General features: G+C 34.6%; 1 protein-coding gene across 2 annotated transcripts in view; it reads right to left on the bottom strand.

Annotated features, from left to right (window-relative positions):
• The window catches only part of LOC118190791 (glycine receptor subunit alpha-2-like), a 96,730-nt gene extending 84,829 nt beyond the window's left edge, over positions 1-11,901 (bottom strand). The window contains exons 1-2 of one of the 2 annotated variants that reach the window (XM_035361570.2): positions 11,752-11,901; positions 398-528 (exon numbers count right to left, since the gene is read on the bottom strand). In XM_035361570.2, the coding sequence (XP_035217461.1) occupies positions 398-528; positions 11,752-11,804 (184 nt within the window). In that variant the 5' untranslated portion in view covers positions 11,805-11,901. The remainder of the gene's footprint in view (positions 1-397; positions 529-11,751) is intronic. The other variant, XM_085816129.1, reaches the window with a different exon arrangement.
• Positions 11,902-20,757: the final 8,856 nt, after the last annotated feature.

The following is a 20,757-nucleotide window of genomic DNA, read 5'->3' as shown; positions in this document are numbered from 1 at the left end:
TGTGTGTGGTTTCACCCGAATATCGGGCGATATCTGACTATCGAAGAAGAGCGAACGAAGAAAGGGTCACTCCTGTTTTTGTGTGAAAAGGAACCGCTTTTTACTAGAGTGAAATATCGCTCTTTCGAGGTTGGTGCCATTTTGGCATTAGAGGGAGGTGGGATATCACTCCTTTAGAGTCGGATAGGACTCTTTCGAATTTAGAGTGTATCATTGTAATTACTTATAATGGAATCGCGAACAATACTTTCTTTATTTCATACGAGGAAGTAAGAAACAATAGACTAAAAAAAAAAAAAAGAAAAACATATTTTTAATTAAAAATCTCCATTGCTTTTATTAATTATAGTTAAGCTATATTTAAAGATTTTTAGGTGACCTTAAGTTAATAACTTACTTTCCTTTGCTTCTGGACGCAAACGATGCTTATAATATGCTGGATTAATAAGATATGCGAATATTTCTTCCTGGCGATCCCATTCATTTCTACTAGGTTGCCTTAGAATTCTCATTTCGATAAAACTAAAGCTAAAATAAAAAACACAATATATAAATAAATAATAAACAAATTCTGAAAGATTTCAGATTTTATATTACGCCCAAAGGGGCCATTTTTTCATTTACATATACATACACGTTTCGAAAGCATTTGAGCTAAAAATATTTAAAAGCACCATATCTTTAGAATTTCCGATAGACAGCCCTGCGCATTGGAGATAAAAATATTTTATTCCGTACAGTGTTGCCACTGCTCGCTTTGAAATGAGTTTCTTAATCAAAAATTCGTTAAAGTTTAAAAAATATGAATTATATAATAAAACAAATTCGAAATTCAAGATTTGGACTTCCAGGTGCCCATATTCGGATGGATGACTACGTTTTGATGGCTTTAGGTATAGTTGTTTTATCACAGTGCGAGAAACATGCATGCATTTGTGCAGGTTCTTCATTATTTAATATCTTTAAATATAATACAGGGCTATACTATTGGGTGGCAACAATTTAAAAAGGGATTCGCCGTTTAGAGTGAATCATCGCAAAATGCCAAAACGAAATTAATAGCTCTTCTGGACAAGCGGCCGAGCGGTAAAGACGCTGAACACTGGTAGTTCGGTCCGAGGTTCGAATCCCGCGAACGGACTGGCTGCATAGGCGTTTTCGTGGTTTTCTCCATGTGTAACGTGTATACGAGCCAGTTTCCCTTAGAAAGTCCTTCACGAAAGGCATCCCTCCCCTTAGGCAGATAGCTCTAGTGTGCTTTGCTATAATTAAATACACCACACAAATTAATTCTTTGGGCTAAAAAACATTTTCATCTCCAGCGCGCGATACTGTGTATAGGAAATTTTAAAGAAATGCCCTTTTTAAATTATTTTGTAATATTACGGTTGAATTGAATTTTATGGTTACGGGTGGAAGAGAGGTTAAACGAGGGAAACGAATAATCCAGACAGAGCGTGATTTCTCTTGTATAGCGCACGTTTGCTGCTTTATCCTCCAGGTGTTAATCTTAGAAGGCTTTAATCTTAGTAGCGTCAACGCATACTGGCCGTTTAGTTAGTCTATCGCCGGTAGGTTGCTCAGCTAATTTCTCACCGGAAGTAATCGGTGTTTTTGGGATCAGGAAGTCTGTGCCTTCCTGTTAAAGAGTTGTGGTAAATAAAAAGGGATATTTACACTCCTTCCTTGCCGTATTCATTTTCACAGATGTGCGAGAAGTCGCCAGGTTGCACTCTGACATCTAGACACTTTGTATGATAGCAAAAAGGATTTGTTGTTATCAACTGAATATATAAATAAGTACAAAAATTTAATAATAATCACTGCGCCCACAGAACTTCGTACCCGGCATTTATTTTTGAAACCGCCAGTGGAAGAGATATGCTTCCAGTTACAAATATTTTTACTTCCTTGTACGAAGTAAAAAGGAAGTATTGTAATCGCGAAAAGTTTCAGGCAGCATATTTCAACGAAAATATCCATTTTGACCGCTATCGAATGCAATTTAACGATCTTTTTGCGTGATATCTGTACGTAAGGGACAGAATAAAAGACTCGTTTCCTCCAAAAAAATTATAAAACTGCTTTAAAATTAATTCTGAAGAGAATTTTTCGGGGCGTCTGTACGAACGTATGTACGTACGTGCGTACGTAGTATCTCGCATAACTCAAAAACGAGTGGCCTCAGAATGTTGAAATTTTGTATATAGGACTGCTATAACATGTAAATGTGCACCTCGTATTTTGGTTGCAATCGGCCGCACCAAACGTATATATAAATACTATATTTATATATATATCCACTCTGTTACTCGGCACAGTGATCTCAGTTTTTTTACTCTCATATGTTTGTAAATTGTACATTTTTTGCTTTAAAAATGATTGAATTATGTTGTTCTTATCTTCCGGTTAAGGTTTTTATGCCTTTCGTAATTCTGGAAGCAATATTTGTACAATTATCAACAATTTAAAAGCTTTTTAAGTGCGGTTAAGTTTTAAATAACATGGTGGACATATTTGTTTACATTTGAAACAGCAGAATTGTAGATTTGTTGCCAATCTAGAGAGACTAAGCTTCGCAAGAACAAAAATAACGCCTTCATTTATTATTGCGAATTAAATCATGCTTAATCCTTTCTGGAATTTTTTCGAGGAAATAAGTGTTTAAGATTTACTTAATTTTTAATAATTAGTAATTTAATTTTTAATAATTAGTAATTTTTAATACAGATATTTTGAGCTTTTATGTATTTTTGTCTTGTCGCGAAGTGAAAACTGAATTAATTGAATGAGAAATACTCAATCGTCTGTGAAAAACTGTTTCTTTTTTGTTTTGTTTGCTTAATTTCTTTTTTACATCGTTCTACCTTTATTATAGTATTTGAAAAGAACATGTGGCAACGATTAGATAATTCTTTAAATGATATACGTTTCGTGCATTCTGAGTTATAATATGAACGAAATATAATACTGTTAAGTGAACCTAGTGCCAGAGTGTCGCTATGTAAAACAAATAGAATGAATTTTTAAAGAATGCCTTTATTCTATTGTGGTTTATGCGCTGTAGGTGAAGTAGATTTAATTGAATCCATTAAGTTTAAAAGAAATCCAAGAAACAAATGCGTATAATTTAATATTCCGTACAAGGAAGCCATGTGGTGTACACATCAAATTTTTTAAATAACGGAAAGATTCTTGTTTTCCTAATTTCAAATTTTAAAAAAAGTAACATAAATAAAAAGTCTGAAAGGTTTCAGATTTTAAATTACGTCCAAAGGGGCGTTTTTTAAAAGTTTTAAACCTTTATTTATTAAATATCATGTTGCGTGTACGCAAACCATAAAATTGAGTTCAACAGCAATATCGCAAAATAGTTTTAAAATGAGCATATCTTTAGAATTTCCGATGCACAGTCTCGCGCGCTGGAGATACGAGCCAGTATGCGTATCGTGCCGCATTAATGCCGTAATATCGTGCCGCATTAATGGTTTCACCTCTGGGAAGAAATTCAGTAAGCAAAACGCCTATCCTATTCCAGAAGACAGTGCACATGATTTTTTATTTTTTCGATGAATGTGTCTCCACTCCTTCGATTGTTGTTTCGATTCTGGTGTGAAATGACACACCCAAGTTTCATCACCTGTCACAATTTTGTTTAAAAAGTTTTCTTCCTCATCACTGTACCGCGTGAGAAATGTCAGGGCACTACCAAGTCGCTTTGTTTAGTGAACATCAGTGAGCATTTTTGGAACCCATCGGGAACACAGTTTGCGATAATTCAAGCGGTCAGACGCAATTTCGAACAAAACAGTACGTGAAATTTGTGGAAATGCCTCTGAAAGAGCTGTCATTGTGAAGCGTCTGTTCTCATGAATTGCTTCATCAACTTTCCTTACCAAATCATCGGTGACAACAGAAGGCCGACCACTCCGAGCCTCGGCGTGGACATTTGTTCGACCTGCATTAAACATTCTTACCCACTTTCTCACCATTCCATCACTTATCGCGTATTCACCGTAAACTTCTGTCACTTGAATGACGATAAATTTCGGCCGGTTTAACATTCCTCGCGTTCAAAAATTTAATCACGAGGTGAATCAGCGGGAGAACTAATTGTCTTAAACATTTTGAATGTGCACAGCAAACTGAAAACACAACATAGCAACCAAAATTTCAATTTTGGTTGCTTTTAACCAAAATGGCGACAATCAAAAGTCTTTAAACAAGAAAGACTAGTGCGCATGCGCGGGACGCTTACCACAGCACTGCGACGGCGCTAGAATGAAACGGTACTTAGTTTCCGAATACGCTACGTAAAAATTTTTTTTTCGTACAATGTTTCTATTGTTCGCTTTGAAATCGTTTAGTTTGTAAATCAAAAATTCGTTGAAGTGTTACAAAATACGAAATGAATAATAAAACAAATTTCAAATTCAAATTAGGTCTTCCACATGCCCATATTCTATAGAAGATTACATTATTCAAATTTCGATGGCTCTATGTACCGTTGTTTTAACACAATGCGAGAAACATACATACATTCATGCAGATTCTTCATTATTTAATTTCTTTAAATATAATACAGGGCGATAATTCGCCGTTTATAGATTTCAAGGCAAAATGCCAAACAAAATTAATAGTCCTTCAGGGCAAATTGCCTGTTTGAACTAAAAAAAATAGTTTTTGACAAATTACAAAATCTAACCTTTTAACGTTTTTGTGCTCCCTATAAGTATATCCGCTATACTTATCATGAAAGATAAAGTACAAAAACTGTGTCTCTCCGCATGACAAATCCATAAATTTACAAATAATCTTTTAAACCACATATCTGTAATTATAGGTGAACATTAGTTGATGTTCTTTGCATGGCAATCACAATTTATGATTCTAAATTCATGAATGCACGAACACTTATCAGCAAAAACACGCTGTAGCATGTTTTACAGACCGAGGGGTGGTACATAAACTAAAGGACGATATGTTTTAAAGACAAGATTTTTTTCACAGAATCTTAAAAAAATTGTGTTTTAGAAAACAATGACAGGCTTCGGTAATGCACATAATCAACACGCAGCATTATTTGCATAAATTCAAAATATTATTTCTAGTAGTTATTAGATTATGGTTCAGAACTGCAGGAGAATAGTAACAACGCATTTTTAGTGCTTGAAACTTTAAATTAATTGTGTGAAAATGATCTCCGCATAGGAATTGTAGCGAAATTATAAATCAAAGAATGCTATACTGTTATACAATAGAAAAGAATATTAATGAATGACATTTAAATGAAAAGAAACCAGCCTCGAGTTATTCTGATTTATTTATTAACAGACCCCTTAAGAAAAGCTGAAAATGACGTCAAAAATAAGAAATTTTAAAATAAAATATATCGGTTAACTTTTGTCGTATGGGAGACAATTTCGTCATACCGTAAAATTGTGAATTTTATTTTTTATGATGAATATAAATTTTTCTAAATATATGTGTAGAGACTGGAAGATATAAAAGATTCCTTTTCTTAATTTGTGAAAAAACCCGATTTTTGCTTTAAGATTAAGAATACCAAAACATAAATATTTGCATCATGTCAAATATTTTTATAACTGAATGTATATGTTTACGACTCACAGTCGCAAAACTTAAGGTCGGTTCAGGACTTTTGTAGACATGGTGTTAATTGCATCATTTTAATATTATTTTACATCAATTAGAAATAAAATTAAAAATTAAAACTAGATTACAGAATTAGTTTTAGCCTGCGTAAATTAAAAAAAAATAATTTAATTTACTGTTTTATCCTTCTTCGAAGAAGCCTATTTTATTTTTTTTACACTTAAAATCCTGTCTGAGCAAAATGAAATCAATATAGATGATATATAAACTGCGTTATAGAAATATAGTAAACGCTTGAGTTACATGCGCTCCGAAGAATTTTACATAACTAATTTTATGCAAGTCGAATGAGTAAATTGCTTAAGCGTATCTAAAATAGAATAATTAATAATATATATATATATATATATATATGTAATAACAAAATTCCATAGTCAAGAATACACTTAAAATTCTAACTGTATGTTCTTTTCATTTTTTAATGGCAACGGTCTCTTATTGGAAAGTACGTGGAATTAAATCCACAGCCCCGTAGTCAAGTTGTTTTTCCCGCCTTTTCTACACCTACAGTTATAGAATGTTCTGGAGATATTTAAAGCGAACTGGAATGGCTGACAAGGCTGACGTCATTTCTTGGAAGCTCCGCCTTTCCAGAGGCTATAAAAGGACTCGCAAAGGAATATCGGAGTCTTTTCTTTTGATGTAACGATGCAGTAAACTTTATACAAAAAGTTATTAGTAATTCTTTTTTATTTACTCCGAAAGTATGAGTTTTGTATCTGCTATTTCTCCTGACCAATAATAAATGGATCCTGTTTTTTAAACTTATCGTCTGATAATTTAAGCTACGACTACATCTGTATTTCTTCACCAATCTATTTATTCCGGACAAAAGCTGGTACATCACATGTATATATATAGTTATATAAAAACTTGAATAGTTATGTATATATAATATATGTGAGCTGAAGTAAATCAGATTTCTAACTTTAGTTTGCAGTACTCCTTTAACTCGCCATTTTAATTTGGTTACAGTAAGCGCCGTTTTAAGTGATCGCGTTCCTACACAGCTATTTTGGTACCATTAAACGATGAGTGAAGAAGGTCCTTAAAAATAGCAATGGCATATAACTAATTTAATATAAATATAACAGGAAGCACATAAATAGGCACCTAGGTTACATTAATTACTAAATATTTCAACTAGTAACTACAGTATTTTAATTAGAAAAAGGCAAAAATTTGCTTATGGCTTATTCACGTTGTCGTTAATGCAAAATTTCATTTAAGAGCTGTTCATAACGTTTCTGGAAATTATTTTACTTTATACGGAATTCCTAATCTTAATCGGAGGCCCACCAGCGGCAGAGCGGTAAAGTCGCTGAACACTGGTAGTTCGATTTGACGTTCGATTCCCGCGAACGGGCTGGCTGCACGAACGTTTTCGTGATTTTTACATGTGTAACGTGTATACGAGCCAGTTTCCCATAGAAAGTCCTACACGAAGGCATCCATCCCCATAGGCAGATAGCCCTCGAGGCTTTGCCATAATCACATAAACCGAACCAGACCAAACCTAATCTTAATCGGAAATCCTCCCTCGTTCAGTGTAACCAATCTTAGCATAACTATTCGTAATCGGAAGGCATCCTTCGCCAGTGTAAAATTAAACATTAGGTCAAAGAAAAATCAAACTTATTAGATGATTTTTATGGATTTTATTCCCAGAAGCAAGGGAAAAGGCAAAACATTGTTATCGTCTCGTTGAATGCATCATCGGTTAGGCAAAACATTCTGACATTCTGTAGAATTTTTTTCCTAATCGATGATGCATTCAGTGTTTAGCCCAAAGGAGTAATTTTTCCAGAAGGGCCGTTTTGTCATTTTGCTTCATTCACTCTAAACGGCGAATCACTTTTCAAATTGTTACCACCCAATATTATCGCCCTGTATTATATTTCAGAAAAATTAAATCATAAAAAATCTGCTTGAATGTATATATGTTTCTCGCACTGTGAAGAAACAACGGTACATAGACACATCCAATTTTGAATAACGTAGTCCTCCAGTCGAATATCGGCATCTAGAAGCCTAAATTTGGACTTTGGAATTTTTTTATTATCCATTTCATATTTTGTCAAACTTTGACGAATTTCTGATTAACAAACTCAACGATTTCAAAAGGAGCAATGGCAACACTATACGGGGGAAAACATTATCTCTATCGCGCGAGACTGTGCATTGGAAATTCTAAAGATATGCTCTTTTAAATTTACTTCGTGATATTATCGTAGAATGGAATTTTGCGGTTTGTTAAATTCTGCCATGAGAGGATTTAAAGTTCAAACAAAAAAAAAAAAAAATAATAATTTACTTAACTTGGTTGGACATCTTGAAGTGGAGGACTCGTATCCTAACAAGCGTTGACGTCGGCCGGGCTCATCTTTACACTGGTTCTCATGATGTCGACGCCACTTCACACTGTAGAACAGAAACAGGAGCACTGCTGCCCAGGACGGCTATCCGCTTGGTCCTGAAAGTCCTATGTCAACACGCAGGTAACTCGTTCAAATTTCGCCTCTTTACCAGCACGCCGCAAGGAAGAGGGTTTTCAGCTTCAGGTCAGAAACGTTTTTTCTAGGCAATTACGGCTCGCCTGTTCTTACTCATCACAAGAGCAAGCTTCACGAGTAACGTCCCAAGTAAGTTCCACCCGCCAGTCAGTAAGAGAGAGAATCCAACTCGAATTTCCTTCAAGCCAGTTTTCAAGAGCAACGTCCACTAGTCCAGCCGGCCCGAAAATCAGCGAGTCCAAGCGTAAGAGAGTCTCGCCTCTTAACCAAAACGCGGCCGGGGAGCATATTTTCCGCTCCCCGCCGGGAAAACATTTTTCATCGTAATTACATTTTCTCTCTCGCTTTTTTTCAACCTGTTTTCAAGAGTAACATCCACAAGTCCAGCCAACCAGTAAGTGCGCGAGTCCAAAAGTGAGTGCGTAAAAGAGTCGCCTCTTAACCCAAAACGCGGCCGGGGAGCATATTTGCCGCTCCCCCGCCGGAAAACATCTCTCGTAGTCAATTACATTTATCTCCTTCAAGCCAGTTTTCAAGAGCAACGTCCACTAGTCCAGCCAGCCCAAAAATCAGTGAGACAGAGAGTGAATCCAACTCGAATTTCCTTCGTCTCCTTCACAAACACGGGCTCCCACTATGGCTTCACTTATCGCCCCCTTAATTTTTGCAAAATCTTCGTTTTCAACCCCTGAACGCGGAAATAAGGGTGATCGCGCATGCGCGCCCTTCTTCACTTAGCCAACAACCGGACCCTCAATCGCCAAAAACCTGAATGACTTACATTGAAAGACAAGTAGCAACCTTTGACCTTTCTGTCACGTACTTTCCTCTCTTAAGGTCAACTAACAATGAAAATTCTTTCCCGAACATTCTAAAGGACAAAGCGCGCGAAATCATGACTTGGCAAAAATTGCCTCCCTTTCCCTGCTTCTTTCACAATGAATAAAAGTTTGTACCAGATTTGCAAATAAAAGAAAATAAATAATATTCATTTAAACTAAATAATATTTCCAGAAGCATCTGTTTTTCCCCAAAATTAAAGCCTTAAAATAAATAATTCATAATCAAATAAAAATTAAGATTTCCATAAATCATAAAATCATTCACCTAATTTTTATAACGCTATCAGATAATTTCTCTACATAACAGGTTTAAGTACGAATAACATGATATTTAATAAATAAAGGTAACACATAAAACGTTAAAAAATACCCCTTTGTGCGTAATATAAAATTTGAAAAACTTTCAGATTTTTCTTTTCTTTTTCTTTTTTTTTTTTTTTCCTTTTCTCTTCAGAAGAAGAGAATCCTGTGTTTTACTGAACTCAAAATCCATGAAGCTATTTAAAATATGACTACAGTTGCTCTTTGTGCTTAATTTAAAATGGTTTATTAAATATCATTTGCAATTTGACAGCTGAGGGTGCTGGTTCGGTAAAACCATCGAAACTAATCCTGTGAAAATTTGCACATATTATGCTGATTTTTGTTGTTTGACTTCTAAATTAATATTTGTTCGGCGTATCGTTGATTTTGTCAATCAAAAATTCCTTAAAGTGTTACAAAATATGAAATCTATAATAAAACAAGTTTCAAATTTGGGCTTCCAGATGCCCATATTTGCTGGAGGATTACGTTATTCAAAATTAGATGGCTCTAGGTGCCGTTGTTTTACCACAATGCGAGAAACATACACACATTCACGCAGATTTTTCATTATTTAATTTCTTTAAATTTAACGCAGGGCGATAATATTTGGTGGCAACAATTTGAAAAGTGATACGCCGTTTATAGTGATTCGACGCAAAATGCCAAAACGAAATTAATAGCGCTTTTAGACTAATGCGATTTGGGCTAATAACAGGTGATTGACCTTGACTGCAAGAATTCCATGCGATACCTCATAAAAACGCTGTCCGGTATACACTTCTAGGTTCCTATTCCTAACTTTGTTTCCGATTGCTACATTTCGTCTCACGATTACTGGCATCACATCGCCGCACTGGTATCACACAGGCTGGAGAGAATCACGGCTACTGGCCAGTGAATAACTAAGACGACAAACGACTCAAATAGGCGCATTAAGTCCGTGGACTGCAAGTTTTTCAGCGTTATGATTAGACGAAAAAACACTTAGAGCAATCGAAAACTCTAACCGAACATTATAAATATTAAAAACTGATTAATTACCTAATTTTTCTGATTAACTTAATTACGTGGAAAGAATGATTTAATGTTCTCCGGGTGGCTAACTTACATTTTCTTGCATTTTTGTCGAAATTGTTGGTTAAAATTTGCACGTCTGAGATTTCTTTCTTTAATAGTTGATTATTTGAATTTTTCTTGTATTTTCATAAGCATATTTTCACATTTCATACATTTGTACACGCTTCGTATGCCCTCGCATGTTTTGTAACACTTCATACCTTTCATAGGTTCGAAGTAAGTTTACTTTATTAGCCCAAAGGAACAATTTGACCAGAAGGACTATTAATTTCGTTTTGGCATTTTGCGTCGGCTCACTATAAGTGTCGGCTCACTTTTCAAATTGTTGCCACCAAATATTAGAGACCTGCATTATATTTAAAGAAATTAAATAATGAAGAATTTGCATGAATGTATGTATGTATGTATGTTTCTCGCACCGTGAAAAAACAACGATACCTAGAGACACCGAATTTTGAATAAGGTAATCCTCCACTCGAATATGGGCATCTGGAAGTTCAAATTTATAATTTGTTTTATTACCTATTTCATATTTTATCAAACAATAAAGAATATTTGATTAAGAAACTCAACTGTTTCAAAGCGAGCAATGGCAACACTGTATGGGGAATTTTTTTTTTTTTTTTTTTTTTTCCTCTCCGGCGCTCAAGACTGTATCGGAAATTCTAAAGATATGCTCTTTTAAATATTTTACGACATTGCTGTTGAATTGAATTTTATAATTTATGTGCGAAGGACATGATATTTAATAAGTAAAGGTAACACACAAACGTTAAAACGCCTAAGTTTTCAGATTTTATATTACGCCTCTTTGGGCGTATTTCAGATTTTATTAATTTATTCTTCGTTTAATCTCCTTTTGATAATCTACGTCATTTTTCTCTAGCATTTATTGTCGTGAAAAGGCATAACTCTTCCAAAAACATGTTTAGATTCCCACTAAATTAATTAAAAAGATAGCTAACACATCAAAAGAAAAGCTACTTTAGAAAAATTCCTCAAGTTAAACATTAATTTACTATAAAAAGTCTTGTGTTTTTCATTTTCAAATTACCTAACCTAACCCTTTCAAGTAAATAATTAATTTATTTTTGTATAAAATATTGTCTAAATTTAATTCGACATCTGAAATTTAAAGCAAATTTCAGTCTTAATAGCTTAAATGAAGTTATGTATTTTATAAAATACAAAAAAATATGTAATGACATAAGTACAAGTTATTTGGTCTACACAGTCAACTTTTTGACCTCAACGTAAATTTTTAAATCTCGTACAAGTTTTAAAATCGAATATTTCTAAATGCGTCCAACTTAGTTAAGTACGGAATGGAAACTTACCTTATGAAAAACAAAAGCCACATAAACCCCATCATGAAGGAGTTCCAAATCATTTTTTAAAGTGATCGTTACTTTTTCGTTACTTCCCTCTAAAGGTAGAACCGTGGGAATTTGCACCTGAAATGAAAAAAGAACCCGAACACGCTACGAAGGTTTCACTTATCTTATTGTAAATAAAACGCTTCTGCGCATGACTTCTTTTTTAAGATTACAGGAACGTTTCAGGAAAAAAAAATAATAATAATAAAATTTTTGTTCTTGAAAATGATAATCTAAAATTTTCTTGTCGCCAAATCCTACCCTTTTAAATTACAGTGGGGATTGAAACACAGAATTTGTACCTCGAAATAACAGAAATTTATCATCTTGTAAAGATCTTAGGTTAATTGGAAAAGCCAGCGAGATGAAACATTAGCAACCGCCTTCGCGGGGAATCGCACTACGGACCTCTGGAATACCGACCTAGCGTGCAGACCATCATACTACGAAGGCATGCTAGGAAGGCGGAGAATTACCTTATATACTCCCCTTTTTAAAGGGCGACTGGGATTTTTAGGGGACCCAACCGCCAAATCATGGGTGTGGATAATCCTCATCCAACACCCTTTTAGTTCGGGCGCCACTGTAGAGACATTAGGTATTTTTTGGAAGCAGGCAAGATGAAAAATTATCAACCGCCTTCACCGGGAATCGAACCACGGACTTCTAGAATACCGACCCGGCGTGTAGAGTCACTACACCACGAAGGCACGTTAGGAAGGCGGAAGAAATACCTTATAATCTCCTATCATTAAATAATGAAATATCTGTATGTGTGTATGCTTGTATGTATGCTTATTTGTATGTATATATGTGAATCTGTTTGTTTGTTTCTAGTACTGTGAAAAAACGTCGTCATCTAAAGCCGCCATATTTTAAATATAACATTCTTCTCCACCCGAAGATGTGCACCTCGAAAGCACAATTTTGAATTTCGAATTGCTTTTATATTTATTTTCAATTTCTGAGAACATAATGAAATTTTATTTAATGAACTAGGCTATTTAAAAGCAATGTGTTGCCACTTGTCAAATCATAAGATATTGATTTTTAATTTTTTTGTTACCTATAATTTATCTGTTATTAACAAATTAAGCGAATTAAAAGCAATATCTGGATTTCTTCAACTCTGTTATCATTAACTACCTGAGACTCATTAAAACATTATCTATATATATATGTAATAATAAAATTCCATAGTCAAGAATACACTTAAAATTCTAACTGTATGTTCTTTTCATTTTTAATGGCGACGGTCTCTTATTTGAAAGTACGTGGAATTAAATCAACAGCCCCGTAGTCAAGTTGTTCTTCCCGCCTTTTCTACACGTACAGTTATAGAATGTTCTAGAGATATTTAATATATAAGCGAGCTGGAATGGCTGACGAGGCTGACGTCATTTCTTGGAAGCTCCGCCTTTCCAGAGGCTATAAAAAGACTCGCAAAGGAATATCGGGGTCTTTTCTTTAATGTAACAATGCAGTAAACTTCAGGCAAAAAGTTATTAGTAGTTCTTTATTTCCGGAGATCTGATTTTTGTAACTGCTATTTCTCCTGAATAATAATAAATGGATCCTGTTTTTTAAACTTATCGTCTGATACTTTGAGCTACGACTACGACTATGATTCTTCACCAGTCTATTTATTCCGGACAAAAGCTGGTACATCATGTATATATATATATTTAATAATCATTATTCTCGGTGGTTGCCCGAGGAAGCAGTTAGCTGTAACAATACCTCGTAGAAATTTGCCCATCTGGTGAAAGGATTTAAAATATTCTGGGATCTTTGAATTAAAAATTAACCACACATTTGTTTGAATTGTCATTTGCATAGTTCTATATTGCTTGTGTTGCTTATTCTCAAATCCACTCTAGTCCATCCAGCATGGATTTAGCAAATCCACAGCTCTAATAGCTACACTGGAACTCCGAATTCGAATCAGATAGAACATTTTAATGATAACTAAAACGAGAAAGTAAAGTCTCGCAGGGAAGCGATCCTACCTACAAGTTTAAAATGCGGTAACGAAATTATTGAAAAGTCTGGAAACTATTTAGAACACCCAAAATAACAGTTAGGAGTGAGAGTTTTAATTTATTGATCAATTTAATCTAGTTTTTTTATAATAAATGCTGTGTTTTATATTTATTTTCTTTTGTTACTATTTTTGTGGGACAAATTAAATTCATCAACAGTTACTATTATTATGGGGCAGAGGGAATAGTACAATTACTATAAAACGGTGCTGCTACTTCCTAATGATTCCTTTCCTAGTGATATTTAGGATGGTTAAGTGTTCCCACTAACTTTGGATATTAGAAAGGGATTCCGAGAATTTTAACAGAGTATTAAACGATAATCCAAAGCGTTAAACTATGATACTTTGAGCAAAATGGTATTGAAATCATTCGAAAGTTGTCTATATATCTACTACTTTGCATAAAGTATCTCCACAAAAGCGCTTCCCCGGCCTTTAGTTTCGCAACCATTGGTTGTAGACATACACTTTCAATGCCAAATATGTGTTAAATCAGTAATTCTCAACCTTTTTAAAGCTGACGCCCCCCTAAGAAGTGGAAAATTTTCAACGCCCCGTCTGTGAAAATCCTGTAATTTAGGTAAAAACTCTAAGTAATTTCAGTTAGACTTACACACCAAATTTGTTTAACTCGATAGTTCTGCATGGAAGGTAATTACATTCCTTTTGTTAAAATTAAAATGACTAATGCCAGAAAAAATTGCTTAAGCGATGCTTTATGTTTAAAACGTCTTTATTCTTTATTAAATAAATAAAAAAGAACAGCAAAAAATACGCTAAGACAGTAATATCAATGAAACAACCAAGTATGATCTCTGGGATGTCTGTGCTTAACGATTCAGATCCAGTTTCTGAACGTTCAGTTCAATATTTTGAAACAGATGAAGGGGCAAGGTCTCCTCTTTCCATGGTGTCGACTTCTCGTTTTTGTAATTAGATCAGTCACAGCACTGATTACCCGTTCGACAAGGTAGGAGGAACAGAAAGGAATTAAGCATTTTTTGACGATAGTCCCCACTCCTGAGTTGAGGCGACTGATGTTACTTTGAAGCCAAAGCTTTGTAAGGCTATCACCATTCTAGAAGCAGGCAAGTTTCATTAGTTGAAAATTTGACCAGTATCTCCTAAAGCTGAAGCTCTGCTGTCTCAGTATTCATAAAAGGGTTCAAAACACACTGAGGGATTTTCAGAGACAAAATATCCTCAAACTGTTCAGAAAAGTCCTTGTGGCAAAGACTAAAGGTGTTGACAGTGAATATGTGTTTCATCGGCCAAGATTCATTGCTCTTAGGCATATCAGACAAGATTGGAAACTGGCTGAACTCGTTGCCAGAGCAGACGGAAACTAACTGAACTCGTTGCGACCAAAATTCTGCTTTCACGAATTGAGTTTTTTTAGGAAGCAGAAATAGCAGATTTTGTTGTGATCAAATTGAGCTCTTCGCATTGAAGCTGTAAATTAATTCCAATGAATTTTGCGAATAAATCGATTCTGTAAGCAACCTCAATCTTAAATTGTAGCAATTTATCTTTCAACTATATTTTACTCTTCGAGGAACTCAAGTACAGAGTCGAACAAATTCCAAAACCTATTGATGCAGGCGCCTTTGGAAAGCCAGCGAACCTCGGCACGTAGAAGCAAGCGACTGAGGTCTTCATTGTTGTCCTTATACAGCTGCCGGAATAATCGATCGTTGAGAACATTACTGAGAATTTTATTCTCAGTAGAGATGGCATATTGTAATGACAGATGCAATGGCATACTGTCTATGAATGAACTGAAGAGCTAAAATACTTGGTACTTCTTTCTTCAAAAGGGCGATGAACCCATGATGACGACCCACCATTGTAGGATCTCCATCTATGGTAATAGACATAACGTTCGCAAGAGGAATATTTTTCTCATTAAAATATTCTTTGAAAGTATTAAAAATAGATTCACCTTTAGTATCTGTAATCAAATACTTTGCAAAAAGCATTTCTTGAATAATTTTTCCTTCCTTCACAAATCGGACGTACGCTAACAGTAAAGCCTCATTAGTCCATGGCATGGTTGATTCGTCAACCTGAGGAGAAAATTCGGTGAGTATCAAAAGTTTGCATAATGAAGCTTTATCATCTTCCACCATGCCATCAAATCGTCGTCACACTGTATCATTGCTTAATAGGACATTTTTTATAACACCTGATGCGGCTGGATAGTGTAAAACCGTTTTTAAAACTTCCTTGACAGCCGGCAGTATCAACTGTTCGCCCATGTGATAAGCTGTCTCCGATTTAGCAACTAATTTTGGTATATTATAAGAGGCTATCAAACCATCGTCGCACTTTTTTGATGAGGTTGCTAGTAACCCTGAGACAAATGGTGCTTTCAGAAACTTGGCTCTGATGTTCGGGAAAAACGACAAATCTTTAATTTGTTTGTCAGGATGAATTTTTTGCAGATTCGTCTCATCATTCTTAGAACTGCATGAGGAGAGTCGTCGCGGAAGTTCGTTTTATTGCTGGTACAAGTGGTGTAAATCGGATAATCGATTTAATAAATGTTTTGGGGAGTTCGAATGCCAAGACATGTTCATCGCCCTCTACCGCCCAAAACATGCTCGCCGCCCCCCTGCCGCGCAAAATAAGTTCATCGCTCCTCAACGTCCTTCCAGCGCCCCCTGGGGCGCGGTACAACCCCCATTGAGAACCAATGTGTTAAATTATAAAAAAATTCCCGTTTCAGCATTTTTAAATTTTAATAAAAGATCAATTTTATAAAATTTACGAAATCAAACTTTTTAATTTTATACGCTTCTGCAGTCCCTAGATTAATTTTAAGAGAATTTCATCCTCGTTGTAGAAAATGAGACAGCAAGCTTTACTCTCGTACGACAAATATTGACTGAGGTGGGGTGGTTGATTTCAACATTTATTTATCAAAATTTATTTATTTATTTAAAATATTTGGCATTATTTGCAGTTTGTCTTGAGAAGTCGATTAACGAATAAATTAAAATAATCTGATGTTATAACCAATACTTTAACATAAACTGTTGGACTAACTGTGACAATAAGTCTGTCCTCTGGTGTGTACCTAGAGAAGTACTTCAGTAAAAGCCAAGGCTCCCACTTGATAGGTTGTACCAGACTGTTGCTCTGTAATTTTCTTAAAGTTAGATGTAATGTACGTGTGTAACTTAAACCTGTTAATAAATAATTGTTACATTATACAGGACTCTTCTATGACCCTATCTAAAACGACCCCATCACAATGTTGGTTTTCCCACCTTAAATGGCATTCAGTGACATAATTTTATAATTTATTACTTTTCTAAGATTTGTAATTTTGTCTCAGTTAGTACACAGAAAGAATTTTCACCCAAGTAGTTTTAATTTCCAAACGCTAAAAATATACTAAGCGATAATATTCTCAGACAGATTTATTATTTTAAAGCTTAAATTATTTTAGAAAAATAGTATTTTAGTCTAATAGTCATGCAAAAAATTAATTAAGCTAGAAATATATTAAATTTTTAATTCTTTACTGAATTAATTTAATTAACTGGTAGAGAAATTTGGCTATTTCGAAGCAGGAAACATGAAAAATGAGCAGTGTCCTCGCCGGCACTCGAATCTCAGACCTCTCGAATACGCTTCCAGTGTGCTGACCATTACATCACGAAGGCATGCTATGAAGGCTGGAGAAATACCATATAAACTAATTTCTTACGAATTGTCCATGTGCTAGTACTGAAGTATTCCAGTGTTTTTAGAACACCTATACTGTAAGATTCTGCTTTTTTTTTTTTTTTTCTAACAAAATAGCATTGGCCAGTACCTTTCATGTCAATCTGCATAGAATATTCCATCTCTATTTAATTTATTAAAATTAGAAACCTTTTCTAAGCTGATATATATATATATATATGTTACGGTGAAACAACGAATTGGGAGAATGTCGACTTTCACCGGTGAATGTCAACATTCACATAGTCTCTTAGTGTATGTCCGAAATATTTTCCAAATACTCTTATTTCTGACTTACACCGGTCAATGTCGAGATTCACCATGTACTAATGGTGAATGTTGAACATATAACAATATTATATTTTCTTCTCCGTTATTCAGTCGCGAATAAACGCACTCGACGCTTGAAATAAGAACTTAAGAACATGAGAACCTAAAACACACAATACATTCAAAATGGGAAAGGAAAATAATTGAAGTTAAAAACTTACTTAATTATACAGTACATTCTAAATGAGAAAATAAAATAACAGTAATAAAAAACTTACTAAATTATGGGATTCAAATCTTATTTATTGCAACAACTTAAACAATTATGGCACTTTATCACCTCTCTTTTCGACTTTCACCAGAGCGTATCTGTGATTGTCGACATACACCGGCGAGGGTCCGAATATACAAGAATGTAGTGAAATATTCGGTCTTTCACCGACGTATTTGGTGAATGTTGATATTCTCCGGTGAAAGTCGACATTCTCCAATTTCGGTCTTTCACGGTAACATATATATTTTAAATACCAATACAAACACTCTTGAATTTTTATACGGCCCCTTTTTTATCGTATATTTACTTTTTTTCCTCAGATGATTTTGAATAAATGTAATACTTAAAAAACATTTTTCGAAGTTTCTCGATCGATTTCGGAAGTGGTCGGGTTTCTTATTTTCTACGAATTTTTTATGTCGAAGTGGGGGGGGGGTCGACTTATAATGATCTCTAATATGATCTCTGACTTTAAGATGAAATATGTCTATCAATTTCTGTGATATTCGAGTGGCACCGTTTGAATTTTATTTCTTATGTTAAATATAAACGTTTCCTTAATATAACTACGGAATCATGGTATATATAAAGAGTTAGATATCCTAATTTTTTACAAAATGGATTTTCTTTAAAACTAAGCTATGCCCAGTAAGGAATACTGAGTCCTTTGAAGCATTTTTGTAAATTGAAGTATATGACTATGATCAACGTTTGCGGAAATACAAATATAAAATTAATAAAATCACTTTGGCATGTCATTAACAAATATTTGTCCATATTTTAATATAGTCGACTATTGATTACAAAAACTAATGCGAAAATTTAAAATGTTTTCCTATTTATATTGTGCTACTTTTGCGTCACATACAACACTAGCCAGCATCACGTACGACGACTAGAATTCAAATACTGTATTCGAATTCAAGTTTCTTTTCTATTTGAAGGAACTGAAAGAGGTACCGTATATACCCGCGTATAAGTCGAGATATTTTGGACCAAAAAAAGACTTCAAAGTGGGGGGGTCGACTTATACGTGGGGCCATAAAAAATTAAAAGAATCGGAAGTTTAAAAATTTCTTTATATAATGCAGTTGTTTTCTTCCCACGCTCAAATTGGACGAGTTATCAAATAAGCCACTTACTTGAAGTAATTTCATGACTTAAATTATGTGACGAAGTAATCACAGAGTTTCATACTTTAACTAGAGTACGTTTCGATTAAACCAAAGAATTTTTGGCCCCCGAACAACCGATTAATATCGAGCAATAAAAAAGTTTCGCCAACACGCCAAGAAAAGAGAAATGCAGATAGTCATTTTTAAAGCTCGTCCGTTGATCATTTTTAAAAGAAAAACTTTACCGAAAAACGTTGTGTTTCCATCAGGTGTGCTGGTTCGCGCCCATGAAAAGGGATAGATGGATGCTGACGGAACAGTCGATTGGCTTAAAAATGTGTGGGATAAAAGACCGAGAGCAGCTTTCAAAAAACCTTCGCTTTTAGTATACGATTCTTTTCGTGGACACTTTTCTGAAGAAGTGACAAAAGTGACAAAAGTGACAAAACACCTAAAACCGACTGTGGTCGTAATTCCGGGAGGATTAACATCCGTCATTCAACCCCTAGATGTCTGCCTCAATAAGCCCTTCAAAGTAAATGTTAGAAAATATTGGGCAGAGTGGATTAGTTCCGGTCGACCAACATTTACAAAGGGAGGCAACATTAAAAAGCCCGATATTACATTAATTGCTCAGTGGGTTAAAGATGCTTGGAACGAAATACCCTCTGAAATGATTATAAAATCATTTAAAAAATGTTGTATTAGCAACGAACTACACGGCACAGAAGATGATGCCGTTTTTGAAAGTGAAAATGATGACGAAGGCTCTACTAGTAATTGTAACAATACAGAGTTCGAGACTAAAAATATGTATAATGACGAGCCAATGACGACAGAAGAGTTCTATGAAATGTTTGGCGAATCTGACCATGAATCGGACGTTGAAGGATTTTGATTTTGTTTATTTACGAAGGTATTTTTTATCGTATATTTACTTTTTTTTTCTCAGATGATTTTGAATAAATGTAGTACTTAAAAAACATTTTTCGAAGTTTCTCGATCGATTTCGGAAGTGGTCGGGTTTCTTATTTTCTACGAATTTTAGTGGGGGGGGGGTCGACTTATACGCGGTATCGACTTATACGCGAGTATAGACTTATACGCGAGTATATACGGTATTTAACGCGCATTTTTTCTTAACTTTCAGATATTATGAAGTTAAGCATGTAAGTAACTGAACCACCAAAATCTATAAAAGGGATAGGCATTATGAATTCCTCTTGTTTGTGAGAGCTTTTTTGGTATCCAGTTTTCGAAAAATGTTATGGATGAAGTTGATAGTAGTATTTTTATTTATTTATTTATAAATGAGTGACCTGCACTTAAAGACATTAGCCATTTTGCTCCCCTGTACTTCTGGGATCAAATTTCAAGCTATTAAACACAGAGTACGTATTTAATGTTCTTTGTTAGTAGGTTGTCCATCTATTGATAAGAAGTGTAAACAGATTTAAAAGAATTTATTTAAAATCTGAAGGAAAAGACGGATTAGAATTGGGATCATTAACTAGAAGGGGCAAATTTTGATG

Source organism: Stegodyphus dumicola, chromosome 4 (assembly GCF_044657685.1).
Source record: "Stegodyphus dumicola isolate Sdum_Otavi_A_Nest chromosome 4, ASM4465768v1".
NCBI lineage: Eukaryota > Metazoa > Arthropoda > Arachnida > Araneae > Eresidae > Stegodyphus > Stegodyphus dumicola.
This window is presented reverse-complemented; position numbering and strand designations above follow the sequence as displayed.